At 48.8% G+C, this 18542-nt stretch overlaps 2 protein-coding genes across 2 annotated transcripts in view; one reads left to right on the forward strand and one right to left on the reverse strand.

The window, feature by feature from the left end:
* Positions 1–1383: 1383 nt before the first annotated feature.
* On the forward strand, positions 1384–7129 carry LOC128403691 (uncharacterized). The gene is made up of 3 exons (XM_053368693.1): positions 1384–1460; positions 4617–4716; positions 4883–7129. The coding sequence occupies exon 3, from the start codon at positions 5007–5009 to the stop codon at positions 6963–6965; it is 1959 nt and encodes a 652-aa protein (XP_053224668.1). The 5' UTR covers positions 1384–1460; positions 4617–4716; positions 4883–5006; the 3' UTR covers positions 6966–7129.
* A 3970-nt stretch (positions 7130–11099) lies between these two features.
* RAB13 (RAB13, member RAS oncogene family) overlaps positions 11100–18542 on the reverse strand; it is a 12551-nt gene continuing 5108 nt past the window's right edge. The window contains exons 4-9 of the mRNA XM_053368734.1: positions 17160–17220; positions 16301–16378; positions 15006–15095; positions 14129–14194; positions 12947–12997; positions 11100–11532 (exon numbers count right to left, since the gene is read on the reverse strand). Of these exons, the coding sequence (XP_053224709.1) occupies positions 11461–11532; positions 12947–12997; positions 14129–14194; positions 15006–15095; positions 16301–16378; positions 17160–17220 (418 nt within the window). The 3' untranslated portion in view covers positions 11100–11460. The remainder of the gene's footprint in view (positions 11533–12946; positions 12998–14128; positions 14195–15005; positions 15096–16300; positions 16379–17159; positions 17221–18542) is intronic.

Raw genomic sequence — 18542 nt, forward strand, 5'->3', positions numbered from 1 at the left:
TAGGCAAACTCAGCCATCCCGATGTTTTGGGACTACAATTCCCATCATACCTGACCACTAGTCTTGTTAGCTAGGGTTCATGGGAGTTGTAGTCCCAAACGATCTGGAGGGCCGAGTTTCCCCATGCCTGTTGTAAATCCACCCTTTTAGATAATGCTAAAGTGGAATTACGATTGCCGGAAGAAATATCAACAACCTCAGATATGCAGATGACACAAACATGATGGCAGAAAGTGAGGAGGAATTAAAGAACCTTTTAATGACGGTGAAAGAGGAGAGCGCAAAATATGGTCTGAAGCTCAACATCAAAAAAACAAAGATCATGGCCACTGGGCCCATCACCTCCTGGCAAATAGAAGGGGAAGAAATGGAGGCAGTGAGAGATTTTACTTTCTTGGGCTCTATGATCACTGCAGATGGTGACAGCAGCCACGAAATTAAAAGACGCCTGCTTCTTGGGAGAAGGGCAATGACAGGCCTAGATAGCATCTTGAGAAGTAGAGACGTCACCTTGACAACAAAGGTCCGTATAGTTAAAGCTATGGTTTTCCCAGTAGTGATGTATGGAAGTGAGAGCTGGACCATAAAGAAGGCTCATCGCCGAAGAATTGATGCTTTTGAATTCTGTGCTGGAGGAGACTCTTGAGAGTCCCATGGACTGCAAGAAGATCAAACCTCTCCCTTCTGAAGGAAATCAGCCCTGAGTGCTCACTGGAAGGACAGATCCTGAAGCTAAGGCTCCAATACTTTGGCCACCTCAGGAGAAGAGAAGACTCCCTGGAAAAGACCCTGATGTTGGGAAAGATGGAGGGCACAAGGAGAAGGGGACGACAGAGGACGAGATGGTTGGACAGTGTTCTCGAAGCTACCAGCATGAGTTTGACCAAACTGCGGGAGGCAGTGGAAGACAGGAGTGCCTGGCGTGCTCTGGTCCAGGGGGTCACGAAGAGTTGGACACGACTAAACAACTAAATAACAACAACATTCTCCTGTGCCACCTTTGCTTTCAGGTGCAATGGAGTGCCCCAAAAAAGGTGATTGCGGCAAGGAAAACCAAGTCATATTTTGAGACACCCAAAAGCTTTGCAGGATAAAACATAGCAGCTTCGCTAAACAACAACAACAACAAAGTGGATTGCATATAGAGGTAAGGAAAGCAAACCACGGTTAGGTGTTGTTTCCCTTGGGCCCATCACGTTGTGCAAGCTGTGCATCATCAGCACCTTCTGAAATGGCCATTCTTCCGCCGGGGACTTTCCTCACTCCGCCCGCGACTTATTTCACGCCGCGTTTCCTTTCCCCACTTCCGACGTCGAGGCGGACGCTGCGCCTCTGGAGTCGCGCTGAAATGACGTGTCCGGGAGGCGGCGCTGCGAGGGCGCGGGGTCCTGTTCTTGCACGTGGCGGCGGCGGCGGCGGCGGAGGGGTGACGATGGCGCCTCTAACGGCGGGTGGCGGAGGTGGGCAGGTGGGTGGGTCTGCGTCGGGCCTGGGGCTGGTGGTGAAGAAGGGCTGGCTGGAGCCCCGGCTTAGCTGGGGAGGCGGGAGGGGGAAGAGGCAGCTGCCCCTCCCCCCCCCAAATCAATACAGATCAATAAAAACACATAGCAGACTGAGGTTCTGCCCCCCCCCAAAAGTAATCCTGGCTACGATCATGCGTGGCGGGGGCGATGAAGAGGTGGAGGGCGGTGGTGGGGTTCCGAGGAGGAGGAGGGGTGGGTTGCCAGAAAAATACAGGGCAGGGAGGTGCGGTCCGGGGAGGGGACATGACATTACAGTGTCGTATAAGCTAAACAAGCTATAGTTCAGGGCCCCACTATCTTGGGCCGCCCCCCAAAAAATTATGAGTCTTTGTAAATTGTGTTTCTAAAGGAACTTTTGTGATTGCCAAATGCCAATGGGTTTGCATTATTAAGTTTGTTATGCATAAAACATCATTTTAATAAAACATAAAAATTCATTCCAGTAGCACCTTAGAGACCAACTAAGTTCATTATCGGTATGAGCTTTCGTGTGCTACTGGAAGGAATTTTTATTTATTTATTTTTGTTTTGACTGCGGCAGACCAACACGGCTACCTACCTGTAACTGCAGTGGTACCTCAGGTTACATATGCTTCAGGTTACAGACGCTTCAGGTTACAGACGCTTCAGGTTACAGACTCCGCTAACCCAGAAATTTTACCTCGGGTTAAGAACTTTGCTTCAGGATGAGAACAGAAATCGTGCCAGCACGGCAGTAGCAGGAGGCCCCATTAGCTAAAGTGGTGCTTCAGATTGAGAACAGTTTCAGGTTAAGAATGGACCTCTGGAACGAATTAAGTACTTAACCCGAGGTACCACTGTACATCATTTTAAGTTAGAGCTTAATAATTATTTCACTATTAATATACTACTTATTAATTGTATTTCACTATTCATATACTTATTCTTAATTGTATGTCAGTTCAGCAGTTACTTTGATAAAATATATATTGTGTTATGTGCAAATGGCTTTAGATACCTGTTAGGTCCATAAATTACCATATAGCATATATTCAACACACAAAAAAGAGCGACAATTTGTTGTTGACAAAGGACAGCTGGACATATAAAGGGCCCCATTACCTTCAGTAGCTTAGGGGCTCATCAAACCTAAATCTCGCCCTGATTCCACCCCACCCCCTGCAAAAAAAATCTGGTGTTGAAGTGACTTCAAAGCAACCCATTACAATCCTGCAGCCTAACACGATGGCCCCGCCGGGATTTGTCACAGCACATAGACGTGGATTTGTCAATCTGCCTGCACTTGGCTACCCAGAGCTTAAATACATGACCTTTCACACACCCTTTCAGACACTGCATTTGGAGGGGATCCCTAACTTGGCGGAGAAAAGAGAGCTGAAGTACAGGACAAAACTATCCATACAGGATGCAGCGTTTTACATTGAAATACGGGACAATCCTGTATTGTACAGGACAGAGAGGGAGGGAGGTGGGCTTCTTTGCCCTGCCCTCCCCCAGCACCTCTCCACTTGGGAATTGGGAGGGTGATGGGCTAGGGTGCTAAGACCAGCCTGGCCAAGGCAGGTGGTGTTCAGTAGCTTGGTTTTTTTTTGGGGGGGTGCATTGATAGCGGGAGAGAGGTTGGCAGTAGAATGGGGTTTGCCCCTATGTGTGGCATTACCTAGAGGACAGCTACAACTTATAAGGGGGATCATCAGTAGCTGGGGAGGAGTTGGGGGTGCATGCCAATGCTATACCACCAAGTGGGAGACGGCCCTAAACGGCCTCGGTCCAGTATACCTGAAGGAGCATCTCCATCCCCATCTTTCAGCCTTGACACTGAGGTCCAGTGTCGAGGGCCTTCTGGGGGTTCCCTCGCTGCTAGAAGCCAAGTTACAGGGAACCAGGCAGAAGGCCTTCTCGGTGGTGGCACCCGCCCTGTGGAATGCCCCCCCACCAGATGTCAAAGAGAAAAACAACTACCAGACTTTTAGAAGACATCTGAAGGCAGCCCTCTTTAGGGAAGCTTTTAATGTTTTTAATAGGTTATTGTATTTTAGCGTTCTGTTGGAAGCCGCCCAGAGTGTCTGGGGAAACCCAACCAGATGGGCGGGGTATAAATAATAAATTATGATGGTAATGATGATGATACGTTGCCTCGTTGTTGCCCAAGATAAGTGTGTAGCAAGGCAAGTTTAGGTCCACAGCATTGTGTGTGAGGTGGTGGTGGTGTATTTGAATATGTCTCTGTCTGGAACCAAGTTTGTTTTGATCGGCATGTGTGTATGCTAGAGCTTTCCAAACTGTGTGTTGCGACACTTTAGTGTGTCGGCTGCAGTGTGTAGGTGTGTTGCGTGAATGCTCCCTGCGAGAGGGGTTTGTTTAACCCCCCGTTTGCTAGTAAAACTGATTCACTGTGTCACAAAATGAAGCACATCTAAAAAGTGTGTCACCAACATGAAAAGTTTGGAAAGCTGTGGTGCAGGCCCTTTAGCTGAATGACAGGTCGTGTTTTTTATGCTGTTGTCACTGGATTGTGGAATGCCCTTCCCTTTGCCATACACGAAGAAGCAGCCATCATTTGGTTCACATGTCTTGCGAAAGCTTCTTTTTGGCCAGGCTTTCCCAGACCCATAAGACTGGACTCTGTTTTACATGTGTGAATCCTCTGGATTTCTCTTTTATCTGATTGTATGTGCCTTTGTAGTGACGCGGGTGGCGCTGTGGGTTAAACCACAGAGCCTAGGACTTGCCGATCAGAAGGTCGGCAGTTCCAATCCCCGTGACGGGATGAGCTCCCATTGCTTGGTCCCTGCTCCTGCCAACCTAGCAGTTCGAAAGCACACCAGTGCAAGTAGATAAATAGGTACCGCTCTGGCGGGAAGGTAAATGGTGTTTCCGTGCGCTGCTCTGGTTCGCCAGAAGCGGCTTAGTCATGCTGGACACATGACCCGGAAGCTGTACGCTGGCTCCCTCGGCCAATAAAGCGAGATGACCGCCACAACTCCAGAGTCGGCCATTACTGGACCTAATGGTCAGGGGTCCCTTTACCTTTATGTGGCTTTCTATTGCTGTTTTATAGGTTTTTAGGTGTCCCCCCCCCTTTTAAAATTATGTATTTGGTTTCTTTAGGCCAGGCGTCCTCACCCTTGGATCCCTAGATGTGCTGGGAAGAAGCGAATTTGTACCCTTCAAAGCTCTACACAAGACCATGCACCAGCCTTCCTCACAGGTTTGCTCCCTTACCCATCCACATCACAGTGAACGCTTTGGTGAAAGGGTGGGATATAAAAGTGAAAAATAATAGTACACATCTGAATTCTGAGGGTTCTAGTCTTTTTCCTGAAGGATACATGAATTGCTCAGTAAGTAATTTTCTGTCTTGTATTCTTTTGTAGGGCTCTTCACTCTGTTATAGGAGGCAATGCTGTACGGTGTTAACTTCCAGTTCCAAGTTCTGTTCAGTCTTTCGCCACCTTCCTTAGCGGTTTTTTCTACGTGCTGTGCTTCTTACGTGACAAAATGCCGAAAAGAAAATGTAGATTTTCTGTCGAGCTACAGAGGAAGTATACCTGTTTCAGAAGAGGTAGAGATGACTTCGAAGGCGAATGCCTGGTATGTAGACCGGGTACGTTCGTCTCTGTGGCACATAAAGGAGGACGCGACCTGCAATCGCACATGGACTCCGAGAAACACAAAATGGCAATTCGAGGAGAAGCTTCTTCAGCAAAATTGGCAAACGTTATGGTAAAACCCTGTAACAGCAAATGGGAAGATGAAGTGACCGCAGCAGAAGGGACTTTCGCTTTTCACACCGTCAAACACCACCACAGTTATAACGTGATGACATGCACTTCAGGCCTCTTGAAGACAATGTTCCCGGATTCTGATATTGCAAGGAAGTTTTCAAGTGCAAAAACCAAGACAGAGGCAATTGTAAATTCTGTACTGGCTCCCGATTGTTTGGAAAACGTTCTGAAAAGCCTTGAAGAAAACGAAATAGGTTATTGTGGCGTTTCTACTGACGCGAGTAACCACGGTCCGGTCAAGGTGGTTGCAATAGTTATTCAGTATTTTGACTGGAAAAGTGGCGGTTTGCAGTCCAAAATAATTGAAATGAAAAGCCAACCCAACGAGAGTGCAGATACAATCTTTTCATACGTGAAGGAAACTCTGGAGAGTAAAGGACTGCTAAAGAAATGCATAGCGTTCACAGGTGACAACTGCAACACAATGTTTGGAGGGACACAGCAGGATTCAGAAGGAAGGAGTGTGTTTGCAAAATCGAAGTGTGAGCTGGATAACAAAACTTCAATTGGTGTGGGATGTCCAGCGCACATTTTGAATAACTGTGTCCATCAGGCAGCAGACACGTTGGACGTTGACGTTGAGAGCATCATTTTCAAGATATACCAGTATTTTCATATCTATAGAGTCCAAACGGAGCAGTTAAAGGAGTACTGTGAATTCGTGGACACTGAATACAAAAAGCTGCTGTCCCACAGCAAAACACGCTGGTTGACGTCCTTTCAAGGCATCACTAGACTCATTCAGGTATTTCCAGCCGTCAAGGCCTTTTTCCTCTCGCAGAATAAACCGCCAACAGTGTTGCAGGAGTTTTTTGAGCATGAGTTTAGCGAGGCTTATTTATTGCACCTGCAGTCTCTGATGAGTATGTTTCACTCCTACATTTTAGAACTTGAAAGGGAGAATAATTCGGTCGTGGAGATTCTGCAAGTTCTGCTTTGTGTCCAGAACATGCTCGCTGAACGCAGGAGCAACAGCTTCATGTCCCTCAAGGTCAAGAGCCTTCTGAAAGAGAAGCGTGAGGCAGGTCTCGGCACGGAGTGTGACAAATTCTGCGCAGAGGTTAATAGCTTCTATGACAGCTGCATAGAGTATCTGGAAAAATGGATGGAGCCCATGAAGGAGTTTTCATGCTTCATGTGGATGTCTCTTAGTGAGTCGCTAGAGTGGGACAAAGTAGGACCTTCCATAAAGTTTCTCCTGGACAGGGATGTGTCCATAGATGAGGGGAAGTGCTTCGATCAATTCTGCAACCTTGAGAAGTTTGTGGATCAGTTTAAAGGTGACGACGAGTTCATTAAGCTCCAGGCACACCAGAAATGGACCAAGTACTTTGAGACTTCCAAAAATGTTATGTGCCACTCGGAACTTTTGAAGATGGCCCAGGGTTTTTTTGCCCTCGCGTCGCATCCTGCAAACGCGGGGTTCTCTTTCTCTCTGAGCAAAGAGAGAGGCAACTTATCCTTGGACTCGCTGCGAAGCATGGTGCTACTGCAATATAATTACAAGCACGTTACTTGCAAGGAATTTCACGCCTATCTCTTAAGCAATAAGCAGCTGTTGAACAAGATCAGATCTACAGAGAAATACGCTTGGGCCAAACAGCGTCGGACAGAAGAACGAAGTGCCTCTGAAAGTGTTTCAGGAATTTCATACAGCGTACCGATGTATTGAAACACATGTTCTATTTTTTTATTGTAATTTGAGCACATTTACTTTTACAATTTGTTACGTATTCGATTATAACCACTTCGATCGTTTGTATTACTATTATTTTAAAATGAGAGTCGTCATAGCGATCCGTAGTTAAAGACAGAAGTCAGGAAATGTGTATTCTTTTTTGCTCTTCAAAATATGGCATCCCTCTGTATCTTGTCGTTTCTGTATACATTAGCAGGAGACGCTTCCTCAAGATGGCCGTCCCAGCTCAGATTGACTGGGTAGTTTGTTTATTTGAAATAATAGGGTGAGAGATGCGGGGGGCAGGGCGTGATTGATTGCCTTTGGTTAACTGCAGTGAGATTTGTTTGCATGTTTGGAGCTGGGGGGAGGAAGAAGAAGAAGAGTTTGGATTTGATATCCCGCTTTATCATTACCCAAAGGAGTCTCAAAGCAGCTAACATTCTCCTTTCCCTTCCTCCCCCACAACAAACACTCTGTGAGGTGAGTGGGGCTGAGAGACTTCAGAGAAGTGTGACTGGCCCAAGGTCACCCAGCAACTGCATGTGGAGGAGCGGGGAAGCGAACCCGGTTCACCAGATTACGAGACTACCGCTCTGAACCACTACATCACACTGACTCTGGATGGATTGTTGGGTCAAGTAAAGCACATTGATTTGTATGCTGTTGGTGGATCCTTGTTGACTATGGCTAGTTTTTAAACACTGCACCGATAAACTAGTTTGGGCCAAGACTTTTCAAAACGCAGCAGGCAAAATAGATGCCTTAAACAATAGCAATTGGGCATTGGGAACGGCAAGCTTGGGAATGAATATACAGTGGTACCTCGGGTTACAGACACTTCAGGTTACAGACTCCGCTAACCCAGAAATAGTACCTCGGGTTAAGAACTTTGCTTCAGGATGAGAACAGAAATCGTGTGGCGGCAGCAGGAGGCCCCATTAGCTAAAGTGGTGCTTCAGGTTAAAAACAGTTTCAGGTTAAGAACGGACCTCCAGAATGAATTAAGTACTTAACCCGAGGTACCACTGTACTAGTATTCTCTGCTTGGCGAAATGGTCTCTATAAGTTGTCTCGTGCAGAAACTGCCTGGATATTAAGATCTGCAGCACAAGGCCTCCTGTAGCATCAGGTCAGGCTGGGAAAGGACATCTTGCTGTTGTTAACTTTGGTGTCTGGTCTTTGACCGTAATAAAGATTGATTGATTGTCCTGCCCCCCCGTCTGAAGCACCGGAGAGACACTGCTAGTAGATGATAACCGAGCAAGATGAACCAATGGGGCAATTGCTATGCCCCTCTTTAAATCAGCCCTTTATTCACTCAGAACCATGTGGACTAGAATCATACTATTATATTTGAGGGCAGAGCTGGAGCTGAGTGGTAGGGCATCTGCTTTGCATGTAGAAAGTCCCGGGTTCAATCCCCAACGGCATCTCCAGGTAGGGCTGGGAAGATCCCCTTCGTGAAACCCTGGAGAGCTGCTGCCTGTCAGTGTAGACAGTACTAAGCTAGGCAAACCAATGGTCTGACTCAGTAATGCCACCATTCCTTTTGTGGAATGTATGTGGGGCGTGCAAGAAATGTTGCAGTATGTGGCCTACTCCTTTCGGGGTGCCAGCCAGCCAGTTGCGACCTTCCCAAGGTACTCCATTCCCTCCTTCCTTGTTTTCGCCTGGCTCCTAAAGACATGCAATGACGGTGCCAGGGAAGCCTTTCCAGGGACAGCGTTTTGCACACAGGGAGCCACTGCAGAAAAGGGAAGACGGGAGCCGGACTCCCAACCACATCTAGAAGGCCACGGGCTCCCCATCCCAGTCTTAAAGGTAAAGGGACCCCTGACCATTAGGTCCAGTTGTGGCCGACTCTGGGGTTGTGGCGCTCATCTCGCTTTATTGGCCGAGGGAACCGGTGTACAGCTTCCGGGTCATGTGGCCAGCATGACTAAGCCGCTTCTGGCAAACCAGAGCAGCGCACGGAAACGCCGTTTACCTTCCCGCCGGAGCGGTACCTATTTATCTACTTGCACTTTGACATGCTTTTGAACTGCTAGGTTGGCAGGAGCAGGGACCGAGCAACGGGAGCTCACTGCATCACAGGGATTCGAACCGCCGACCTTCTGATCGGCAAGTCCTAGGCTCTGTGGGTTAACCAACAGTGCCACCCGCGTCCCTGTCTTACACCCGCGCAAATGCATTAATGCACCATCCCTGTTTGGCTGAGGACAGGTATGAGGAACCTTTGGACCTCCTGATGTTGCCAAACCACAACTCCCACCATCCCTCCATAGCTCAGTTGGTGAGAGCATGTCTATGGCCCCCTGATCACTGGCCGTGTTTGCTGGGGCAGGTGGGAGATGGAGCCCAAGAACACCTGTCCTTCTCAGGGTAGACCCGTTAGAAATCAATGACAAGCCTACTCTGGTTGCAGTGGTTGGTGGGAGTTGTAGTCCAACAGCACCTGGAGTGCTGCACACATTCCGCACGCCTGAAATGCATGGATATTTTTTTAAAAAACATGGAGAATTAAAAATGGGATACCTGTGGGAAAGGCCTAGGAAAAGTCACTGCAACAGGATAGAGAACGGGCATCATGCCCAAACCATACATTTAAAATGCATTCAACACACGGCTTTCCCCCAGAGAATTCCAGGAGCTGTAGTTTGTTAAAGGGGCTGGGAATTGTAGTTCTGTGGGGGTGAACTATAATTCCCACAATTTTTTGTTATTTTTTTGTAGACGTCATGTGCATTCCATAGGTGCTGAAAGTGCTTTGAATATATAGCGTTGATATGACTAAAGATGCATTTTTGTTTTATTATTTCCTCCTTTCATAAAAATTTATATACTTGCTTGATCGTAAAATAAACCTCAAAGAGGTTCACAAAGATTATCGGTTTAAAAAAAAAGCTAAAAACAACTACAGTACAGTGTTTGAAACAATCTTAAAAAAATTAAAACCGGCAATAAACTAAAAAGATTGAAACACGCACCAGTGTTCTACATATCTGGGTACGATGCTCTAAATCAGCCTTTCTCAACCTGTGGGTCCCCAGATGTTGGACTACAACTCCCATCACCCCTAGCTAGTAAGGCCAGAGCTCAGGGATGATGGGAGTTGTAGTCTAACAACATCTGGGAACCCACAGGTTGAGAACCGCCACGAGTCTAAACAAAAAATGTTTTTAGTTGGCGCCCAAAACAGCAGAGTGAAGGCGCATGACAAGAGGCAGGGAAATCCAAAATGTAAGTGCTGCAAGATTTGAAGTCTTCCAAGTGCTGATCATGCGGTACGTGGCACCTCTCTTAAGGGGCACAGCAAGAGCTCCCCCCCCAAGAACACCCACTTTTTCATCTCTCAGGTTCTGTATGCCATGCGACAGAAGGCACTTCCCCCCGCTCCCCACCGGCCAGGCCGACTCTCGCAAGGCCTGCCACATTTAGTACAGAAGACATTCAGAAATCACGGCAAACATTTTAATACTGTTCAAAGGGTTCCCGAACAAAATTAATAATAATAACTAAGAGGCCCATGTGGAATGTTGTGTGGGTCTTTTCTGGAGGGGGAGTTTCTGGGGGCACATTTCCAGGCTTCTGCGTAATGTGGGGGGGTGGGGGGCAGAGGGTAAGGCAACCCCTCTTCCTCACGGGATGTTGGGCTGGGGCGATAAGAGCCCTTCTTACAAGCAAGAAGTTGCATTGCAGGGTGAACACATTCTCCCAGGAATAGACTGGTTATGGGGAAAGTGTCGGCATCCTGTAGTGCCCCCCCCACTCAAAAAAGTCCAGGGGTTGGACATAGATGACCCTTTGAGTCCCTTCTGTGGTTCATGGCAGCCCCAATGCATTCTGACTCCACTGCAGCCAAGCCCCCAGCCCCACCCCCAAAATGTAATTCCCTCTATTATCTTGGTCGTGGTTCCCCCATAGGATTGCTAGGTCGGGAGCATCCCAGACCCTAATATTTCAGGGTCTAAACCTGAGACCCTGGGGGTTCTTCCTCTGCACTTCCACCACTGAGCCCTGGAGACGGAAGTTAATTGGGAGCAATATGCAGTTATCTGCAGCTGGCTCCTGCCAAGCTGAAACTTGGAAGCTGCACACGTAGTTTTCTGAATTAAAAAATAGCTATTATTTTTTTTAAGGCACTATTGCCCATCTAAGGCCTTCTCTGCTGCCTGGAAGGGGCCCAGGCAACCCTGGAGAATTGGGGTCACCCCCGGAGGAGTTCTAGCAACCCTAGACCCACATCCCTCGGGCAAGATCCCTTCCAAATGGTCTATATTCCCTACGGCTAAGGAATGTGGGGATGCAAAAGGGGGAAGAGAAGGAGGTCTCGGCCTGCGAGCCCCACCTGCCGTCAGCCCCCACTCCCGGGGTCCTGCCCGGAAGGGTTTCTGAGCTTCGTGGAAGAAAGCGGAGGCATTTGGAGCGTAAATGGCGAAAGGGGTACGTCCTGCGACAAGGCAGAGGAGCAACGGGACAGTCGCCGCTACACCACCAAACATTTACTGCTGCTTTTCTGTGATGCTTTCAGCTCCAAAGGGCCCTTGACATGCTGAGCCTGGAGGAGAGGAGAGATGGAAAATAGGGTTGGAAGTACTTCTACACAGAGCACATTGTTGAACTGTGGAACTCGCTGCCACTGGAGGTGAGGACAGCCACCAGCTTGGATGGCAATGGACAAATCCACAGGAGGAGGAGAAAAAAGCTATCGGCAGCTGTTAGCCACAATGGGTGCGCTTTGCCCTCCATGGTTTTTGGGAAGGAGCTGCAAGGTTCTGACAGGGTCATACTGTCTGTTTGCTCCTTCTCAAAGCCTAGTTAGCATTTCCCCAGCTTTGGGAAGAGGGCGGGCTCTAGGACCCCGCCAGACTCTCGTGCCTCCTTCCCAAAATCTGGTGCCTCTCTTAGCTGGCTTTGGGAAGGTCGCACAAGGTGGGGCGTCAAATTTTGGCATCTATTATATGGTTACCAGATTTTTTCCAATGAATCCAGGGACACTTTTTTTTTTTTTTTTTGAAGCTGAGTAGCAACAGGGAGTCAGTAGTGGGGATGGCGAGGCGAAAGACCCTGGGCCCAAGCACACATGCATATTGTATAAAGGTGCAAAGCCCTTCTTTTGCACCCTGTGAAACATAAAATGCAAAGAGTTTTTTAAAAACTGGGCAATGGCGCGCCACCTGGCCGTGACTCCCAAGCTTTCCCCGATCTCCTTCCCCCTTTGTTTTGACAGATCGGGGGAGGCTTGGGAGTCGCGGGCGGGCAGCCGTTGACCAGGACGGGTGCAAGGCGAAGGATTTCTCTGCCAGGCAAGGTGCAAACCCCTTCTTTCGCACCTTGTGAAACATAAATGTGCAGAGTTTTTAAAAAACTGGGCAACGGCTGCCCGCCTGCAACTCCTGAGCCTCCCCCGATCAGTCAAAACAAAGGGGGCAGGAGATCTGTACCGCCGGACGTCCCCGGTTCCCCTTCGGCAGTGGCAGCAGCAGTCAGCAGCCTAGAGTTAGCCTGGTAGCGCAGTTGGCTCTGGCTGGCTTCAGGAGCTGCTCCCTGCCGTGGTGCCCGCCATTTTTCCTCGCCAGAAGTTTCGGCAAGGAAAAATGGCGGGTGCTACAGCAGAGGGCAGCAAGCAGCTCCTGAAGTCAGCCAGAGCCAACTGCGCTACCAGGCTGGCTCCGGGCTGCTGAGGCTGCCGCTGCCACGTTTCCCGGGGACAGATTTGCAAATCTGGGGACATACCGGGGACGGAATTTGTCCGGGGACAGATTTGCAAATCCGGGGACATCTGGTAACCCTAATCTATTACCCAAGTCCACCACTGGCTCTGATAGGCACCAGCCACCCAGTGACTTCAGATTTCCCCTCCACCTCTTCCCCTCCTTTCTTAGGCTAGCTGTCCAAACCCTGAACAAAGGGAACACAGGGAAGTTCTGCCCCCCCCCCAAAACCCAGCCCCTTTCTCACAGACTCCTCACCGATTTTTTGCTTGATTTCAGAAGTATGTCCCGGGCCAACGTGCTGAAAGCCTGGAGGGGGGAAACAGAGATGAGTCTCCATCTGACCTCTGTCACATTTGTTTATTATTTTAACATGCAAAAAATTGTTTGCCTTCACAACACCCCTGTGAGGTAGGCCTTTCTTTGCTCCCATTTAAACAGCCCAGTCACTATTTGGGAGGAGGGAAGCCCTCCATTGACAATAACATCCTTCTGGACCGTCTAGAGGGGTTGGGAGCTGGGGGCACTGCTATACAGTGGTTCTGCTCCTTCCTCCTGGGCCGTGTTCAGAAAGTGGTGTTGTTGGGATGAGTGTTCAGACCCCTGGGCTCTCACTTGTGGGGTGCCTCAGGGTTGCGTCCTCTCCCCCATGCTTTTCAACATCCACATGAAGCTGCTAGGAGAGATCATCAGGGGGTTTGGACTGGGTGTCCATCAATATGCGGATGATACCCAGCTCTACCTCTCTTTCAAACTGGAACCAGTGAAGGCAGTGAAGGTCCTGTGTGAGTGCCTGGAGGCAGCTGGAGGATGGATGGCAGCTAACAGATTGAGGTTGAACCCTGACAAGACAGAAGTACTGATTTTGGGGGACGGGGCTGGCAGGTACGGAGGACTCCCTGGTCCTGAATGGGGCAGCTGTGCCCCTGAAGAACTAGGTGCCTTATGAATGCAGCACATATCGATGTTTGTGTTGTGTTTCTGGGAGTGTGGGGCGGCCCCCTAGGCAGCTCCCCAATTGTTGGTGGACTCCCATCAGCCAGCACAGTCAATGGTCAAAGATTATGGGAGCTGTGATCCGCTAGAAACAGCTGTAGGGATCTAGGTTCCTTCCCTTGTGCCCTGGGTCCAATCACATCCCAACCAATCAGGGATCACGCACCAAATGCACTTATGAAGACAACAAAGCAGGGGTGCAGAAAACGGGTGCCTTTAGATGTTGTTAAGACTACAGCTCCCATCATCCCCAGCCAGCATGGCCCAATGGTCAGGAATGATGGGAGCTGGAGTCCAACCACACCTAGAGGACCTCAAGGGTCCCTATTTCCTGCTACCGACTCTATAGACACCACACACACTTCTTTTATGCAGAAGCTGCAGTGATGTAGCCCTGAAACGCAGCAGCAAAATGCTGAAATAAATCAGTTTCTCGCCACTCACCTCCTCTACGTTCAAGCTGGATTTCGCACTCGTCTCAAAAAACCTGATCCCGTGCTCCTTGGATAGCTGTTGGGAAAGAAGTGGGATGCTTGGAATGGCGGGGAACCTGTCCTAACGCCAACTCTTTGGCAACGCTTGTTGCACCCACCCCACAACCCATCTCAGTCTTCTCCTGACCCCATAGAAGAGGGGTGGGCAGGCATCAGACTTGCTTGGTTGACTGACAGCAAGGAAAGGGTACACACAAACCTTCCCCCGTCACACACAGTTTGTTACAAAACCTGAACAGCTGCTCAAGTGCAAGAGCAGGAAGGAATCAGAGGAACTGATGGAAATATTATCTTGGGTGAATGAATGTGACTTTTAATATTCCCTCCTGGATGATCACATCATAACTTGGGCTTCCTGATACTTCTTTACATATGACCCTCTTAATGGTTACTTTGGTTATTGCTTCATCTTTGAAAAACCTACACCCACCCAGATAGATAGACACACACACACACAGCAGCGTGATGACCTTACTTTTTTATGTATATAGGTGTGGGTGTGGAGATATACGCCTATATACATAAAAAATTAAGGCTGTCATCACGCTGCAGTTTATGTGACCACCAAGAGGTGGCAGCACCAACGCAGGATGGCAGGCAGCCCAGGCAAGCTGTTTAAGTGCTTCATAGAGCAAATCACTGTGAAGAGCTCCTCAACCTCACCATTAAATCCAAGTGCAGGAAGGTTTAACTGAGGGGGTGAGGCGCTCCAGAAAACCGCTCAGCGCTCAAACCTTCAAGCGCCCGTCCCAATGCGCCATTTCCTCCCCGCCACACCACGTCCTCTCTGCCCTGCCTGAATTTGTTGCTCTGGCTGCATCAGATACCTTCTCTGCTCGGTCCCGGGGCACTTTGCGTTTGCCTTCCATGTCGCACTTGTTCCCCAGCAGGAGGCGCTCTACGCCGGCCGAAGCGTTCTGCAGAAGAAAGGGGGGGGCAGAGAGATCCAGACATCAACCAGGCAGGTTTCAGGTTTTCCCACCCTGATCCTCCACCCGTACCATCAGAAAAACCTTGCGGGATCAGACCAGTGGCCCATCTAGTCCAGAATCCTGTTCTCCCAGTGGTCAACGGAGATGCCCCATTGGGAAGTCCACCAGCAGGATCCGGGCGCAAAACCTACTCTCTGTTAGGATTATGATGTTCCGTTCCACCTTAAAACAGGCATGTGGAGTTGTTGTATGTCACATGTCTGTTTACTTCCAGCACAGCCTGCTGGGAACGTCCGTTGTATATAGCTTTCGCTTATGCTTTTGCTTGGACACGAAGGGGAGCAGACATGTTTTTCCTTTGTCCTGATGCTGAATAAAATGCTTCTAAATATGCTTACATAGGGACACGGGTGGTGCTGTGGGTTAAACTACAGAGCCTAGGACTTGCCGATCAGAAGGTCGGCGGTTCGAATCCCCGCTACGGGGTGAGCTCCCGTTGTTTGGTCCCAGCTCCTGCCAACCTAGCAGCTCGAAAGCATCTCAAAGTGCAAGTAGATAAATAGGTACCACTCCAGCGGGAAGGTAAACGGCGTTTCTGTGCGCTGCTTGGTTCACCAGAAGCAGCCTAGTCATGCTGGCCACATGACCCGGAAGCTGTATGCCTGCTCCTTCGGCCAATAAAACGAGATGAGCGCCGCAACCCCAGAGTCGGTCATGACTGGACCTAATGGTCAGGGGTCCCTTTACCTATACCTATGCCTCTGTCCACCTTCCGTTGCAAAGAGTTCTTATCTCTGCTGGCTTGCGTGCTCAGTCTCTATAGGTTTCTGAGGCTTGAGTCGCAGTTTTGATGCTGTTCTGAGAACCAGAGTTCGCCTGGCTGCTGGCCGGTAGGCTGGAGCCAGCTGGGGGCCTGCCCCTGTCTCCCAGGACACATCCCAACACTCTCCCCCTCCTTGCAATTCCCAGCAACTTCACTGCCTGCAGCCATGGAGGGAGAACAGTCATCATGCCCACAGTGCCATCGCCCTCCTGCCTTCCCCCCCGTCTACCGCCAGGCGATGTTGGATCCGTACCGGGGAAGAAGGGCAGTGGGCAAGAGGGCGGATGAGAAAAGAGGGTGGGCATATGCCAGCCACAGACCCTCTCCATCCCACACCCACCCCACTCTTTTCCTCATGCTCACTCACTTCCTTAATGCTCTTCATCCAATTTTGGATGTTCTCAAAGGATTTCTCATCCGTGATGTCGTACACAAGGATAATCCCCTGGGAAGGAACCAGGTGTTAATACTGGCTTGCATTTTAACAGAACGAACGGCAACGCAGCAAGCAAACGCATTTAAAAATCTACCCATCTGACATCAAGGTCAAGTTGCAGAAACCTGCTAGCATTTGATTGACGTTGGAGTGGGACTGAGTTGAGAAATAAGACTAAGAGCACATATTAATATAGGAATGTATTAGATAATATGTAAAGAAATATACAATAATATGAGTACATTCATTTGTAAAAAAGGAATATACAATGGGAAAGACAGGAAGTCTAGTGTGTTGGTATGTATATGATTTGGGGGGGAATTTGCTTTTGTTTTTTCTCTTTGTTCTTTTTTGGCTTGTTTCATTTTCTTTCTAGGTGTATAAAATTTGTATATAATTTTTGTATACATGTTGGAAATTATAGTAAGTCCTGTAATGTAATACGACATCGTTTACCGATGTAATATAAGAATGTTAACAAATAAATAAAAGGCAAATTAAAAAAAATAAAGAAACCTGCTGTTTGTATATTTATCCCAGAATTCTAATTAAAACACACACACACACACACACACACACACACACACACACACACACACACATTTACTGGCCGTAAGCTTCTCCCCAATGGCAAAATCCTTCCTTGGTGGCCTTGTTGCATCTTGGCCCTTTTGACCATATGTTAGGGCCCCCCCCCAGGCTACAAAGATCCCACTTCTGACACCAATCGCATAATGACATTCCAGCCTGGCCAAGAAGCTTGGGGCTGCTGGGTATTGGAATTCCATACCATGGCTCCCCGGTAATACGCTGTGGTGATGGTCTTGAACCGTTCCTGGCCGGCCGTGTCCCTACAAGAGAAAGAAGTCCAAATTCGCAAGAGGCGGGGACCGTTATCTGAAACCTCCTCCCATCGGCACCCGTTCCGAAGCCTTGTACGCACGAAGGAAGAGCCTTGCTGCTGAATAAAACCCAAAGGCTCCTCGAGTCCAGCATTGTCCATCGCAGCAACATATCCTAATGCACAGGAGCAGATCTTCCCTACTGTTTATCCCCTTCCCCCCAGAGCAATTCATATTCAGAGGTAGACTGCCTCTGAACCAGGAGGTTCCATTTAACTCATCTAGCTGATAGCCTTTTATAGACTTCTCCTCCTCCACGAATTTGTCTTGATCCCTTTTCAATGCCCTCTAAAGGCTGCCTTAATTGCGTTTTGAAGCAAATTAAGCAATACATGTGGGGTGCGGGTGGCGCTGTGGGTTAAATCACAGAGCCTAGGACTTGCCGATCAGAAGGTCGGCGGTTCGAATCCCAGCAACGGGGTGAGCTCCCGTTGCTCGGTCCCTGCTCCTGCCAACCTAGCAGTTTGAAAGCACGTCAAAGTGCAAGTAGATAAAGAGGTACCACTCCGGCGGGAAGGTAAACGGCGTTTCCGTGTGCTGCTCTGGTTCGCCAGAAGCGGCTTAGTCATGCTGGCCACATGACCCGGAAGCTGTACGCCAGCTCCCTTGGCCAGTAAAGCGAGATGAGCGCTGCAACCCCAGAGTCGGTCACGACTGGACCAAATGGTCAGGGGTCCCTTTACCTTTAAGTAATACATATAAATCTTTATCTAAAAAGGAGGTCCCCATAACATTAGCAAACTCTGCCACAGATTTTGAAGGTGTTGTGATGCTCGGACCCCTTTTCACCAGGAAATCCTCCACTCTCGGGTCCCCAAGATGTGGTTGGACTACAATTCCCATCATCCCTCATCAGCAGGCTAAGCTGGTTGAGGATGATGGGAATCATAGTTCAATCACATCTGGGCACCCAAGAGTGGAGGGACGCTGGTTTTAAACTGTTGCTCCCCTCCGATCTTGGACACAGGCTGGATTTTGAGCTGTGTTTCCAGTTAAACTGGGAGCATCTGAGCTTGAGCAGAGCATCACTCCCAAAGGGGATGACGAGCCAGCTATCAAACCCACATCACAGGCACCACAATATAATATGAAATAAATTAATTACGCATTGGGGGTAGCAAGGGGATCTCCTGACTTTTGTTCAGCCTGAATCTGCAGGTGATCTATTTCATTTGGATGAAATGAACATTTTGAGAGAAATATTTTTTAAAAATACAGTGGTACCTTGGTTTATGAACTTAATCCGTTCCGGAAGTCCGTTCTTAAACCAA

Source organism: Podarcis raffonei, chromosome 16 (genome assembly GCF_027172205.1).
Source record: "Podarcis raffonei isolate rPodRaf1 chromosome 16, rPodRaf1.pri, whole genome shotgun sequence".
Taxonomy (NCBI): domain Eukaryota; kingdom Metazoa; phylum Chordata; class Lepidosauria; order Squamata; family Lacertidae; genus Podarcis; species Podarcis raffonei.

Coding starts and splice junctions, on each gene's coding strand:
- LOC128403691 (XM_053368693.1), top strand. CDS start 5,007: ATGCCGAAAAGAAAATGTAGATTTTCTGTCGAGCTACAGAGGAAGTAT.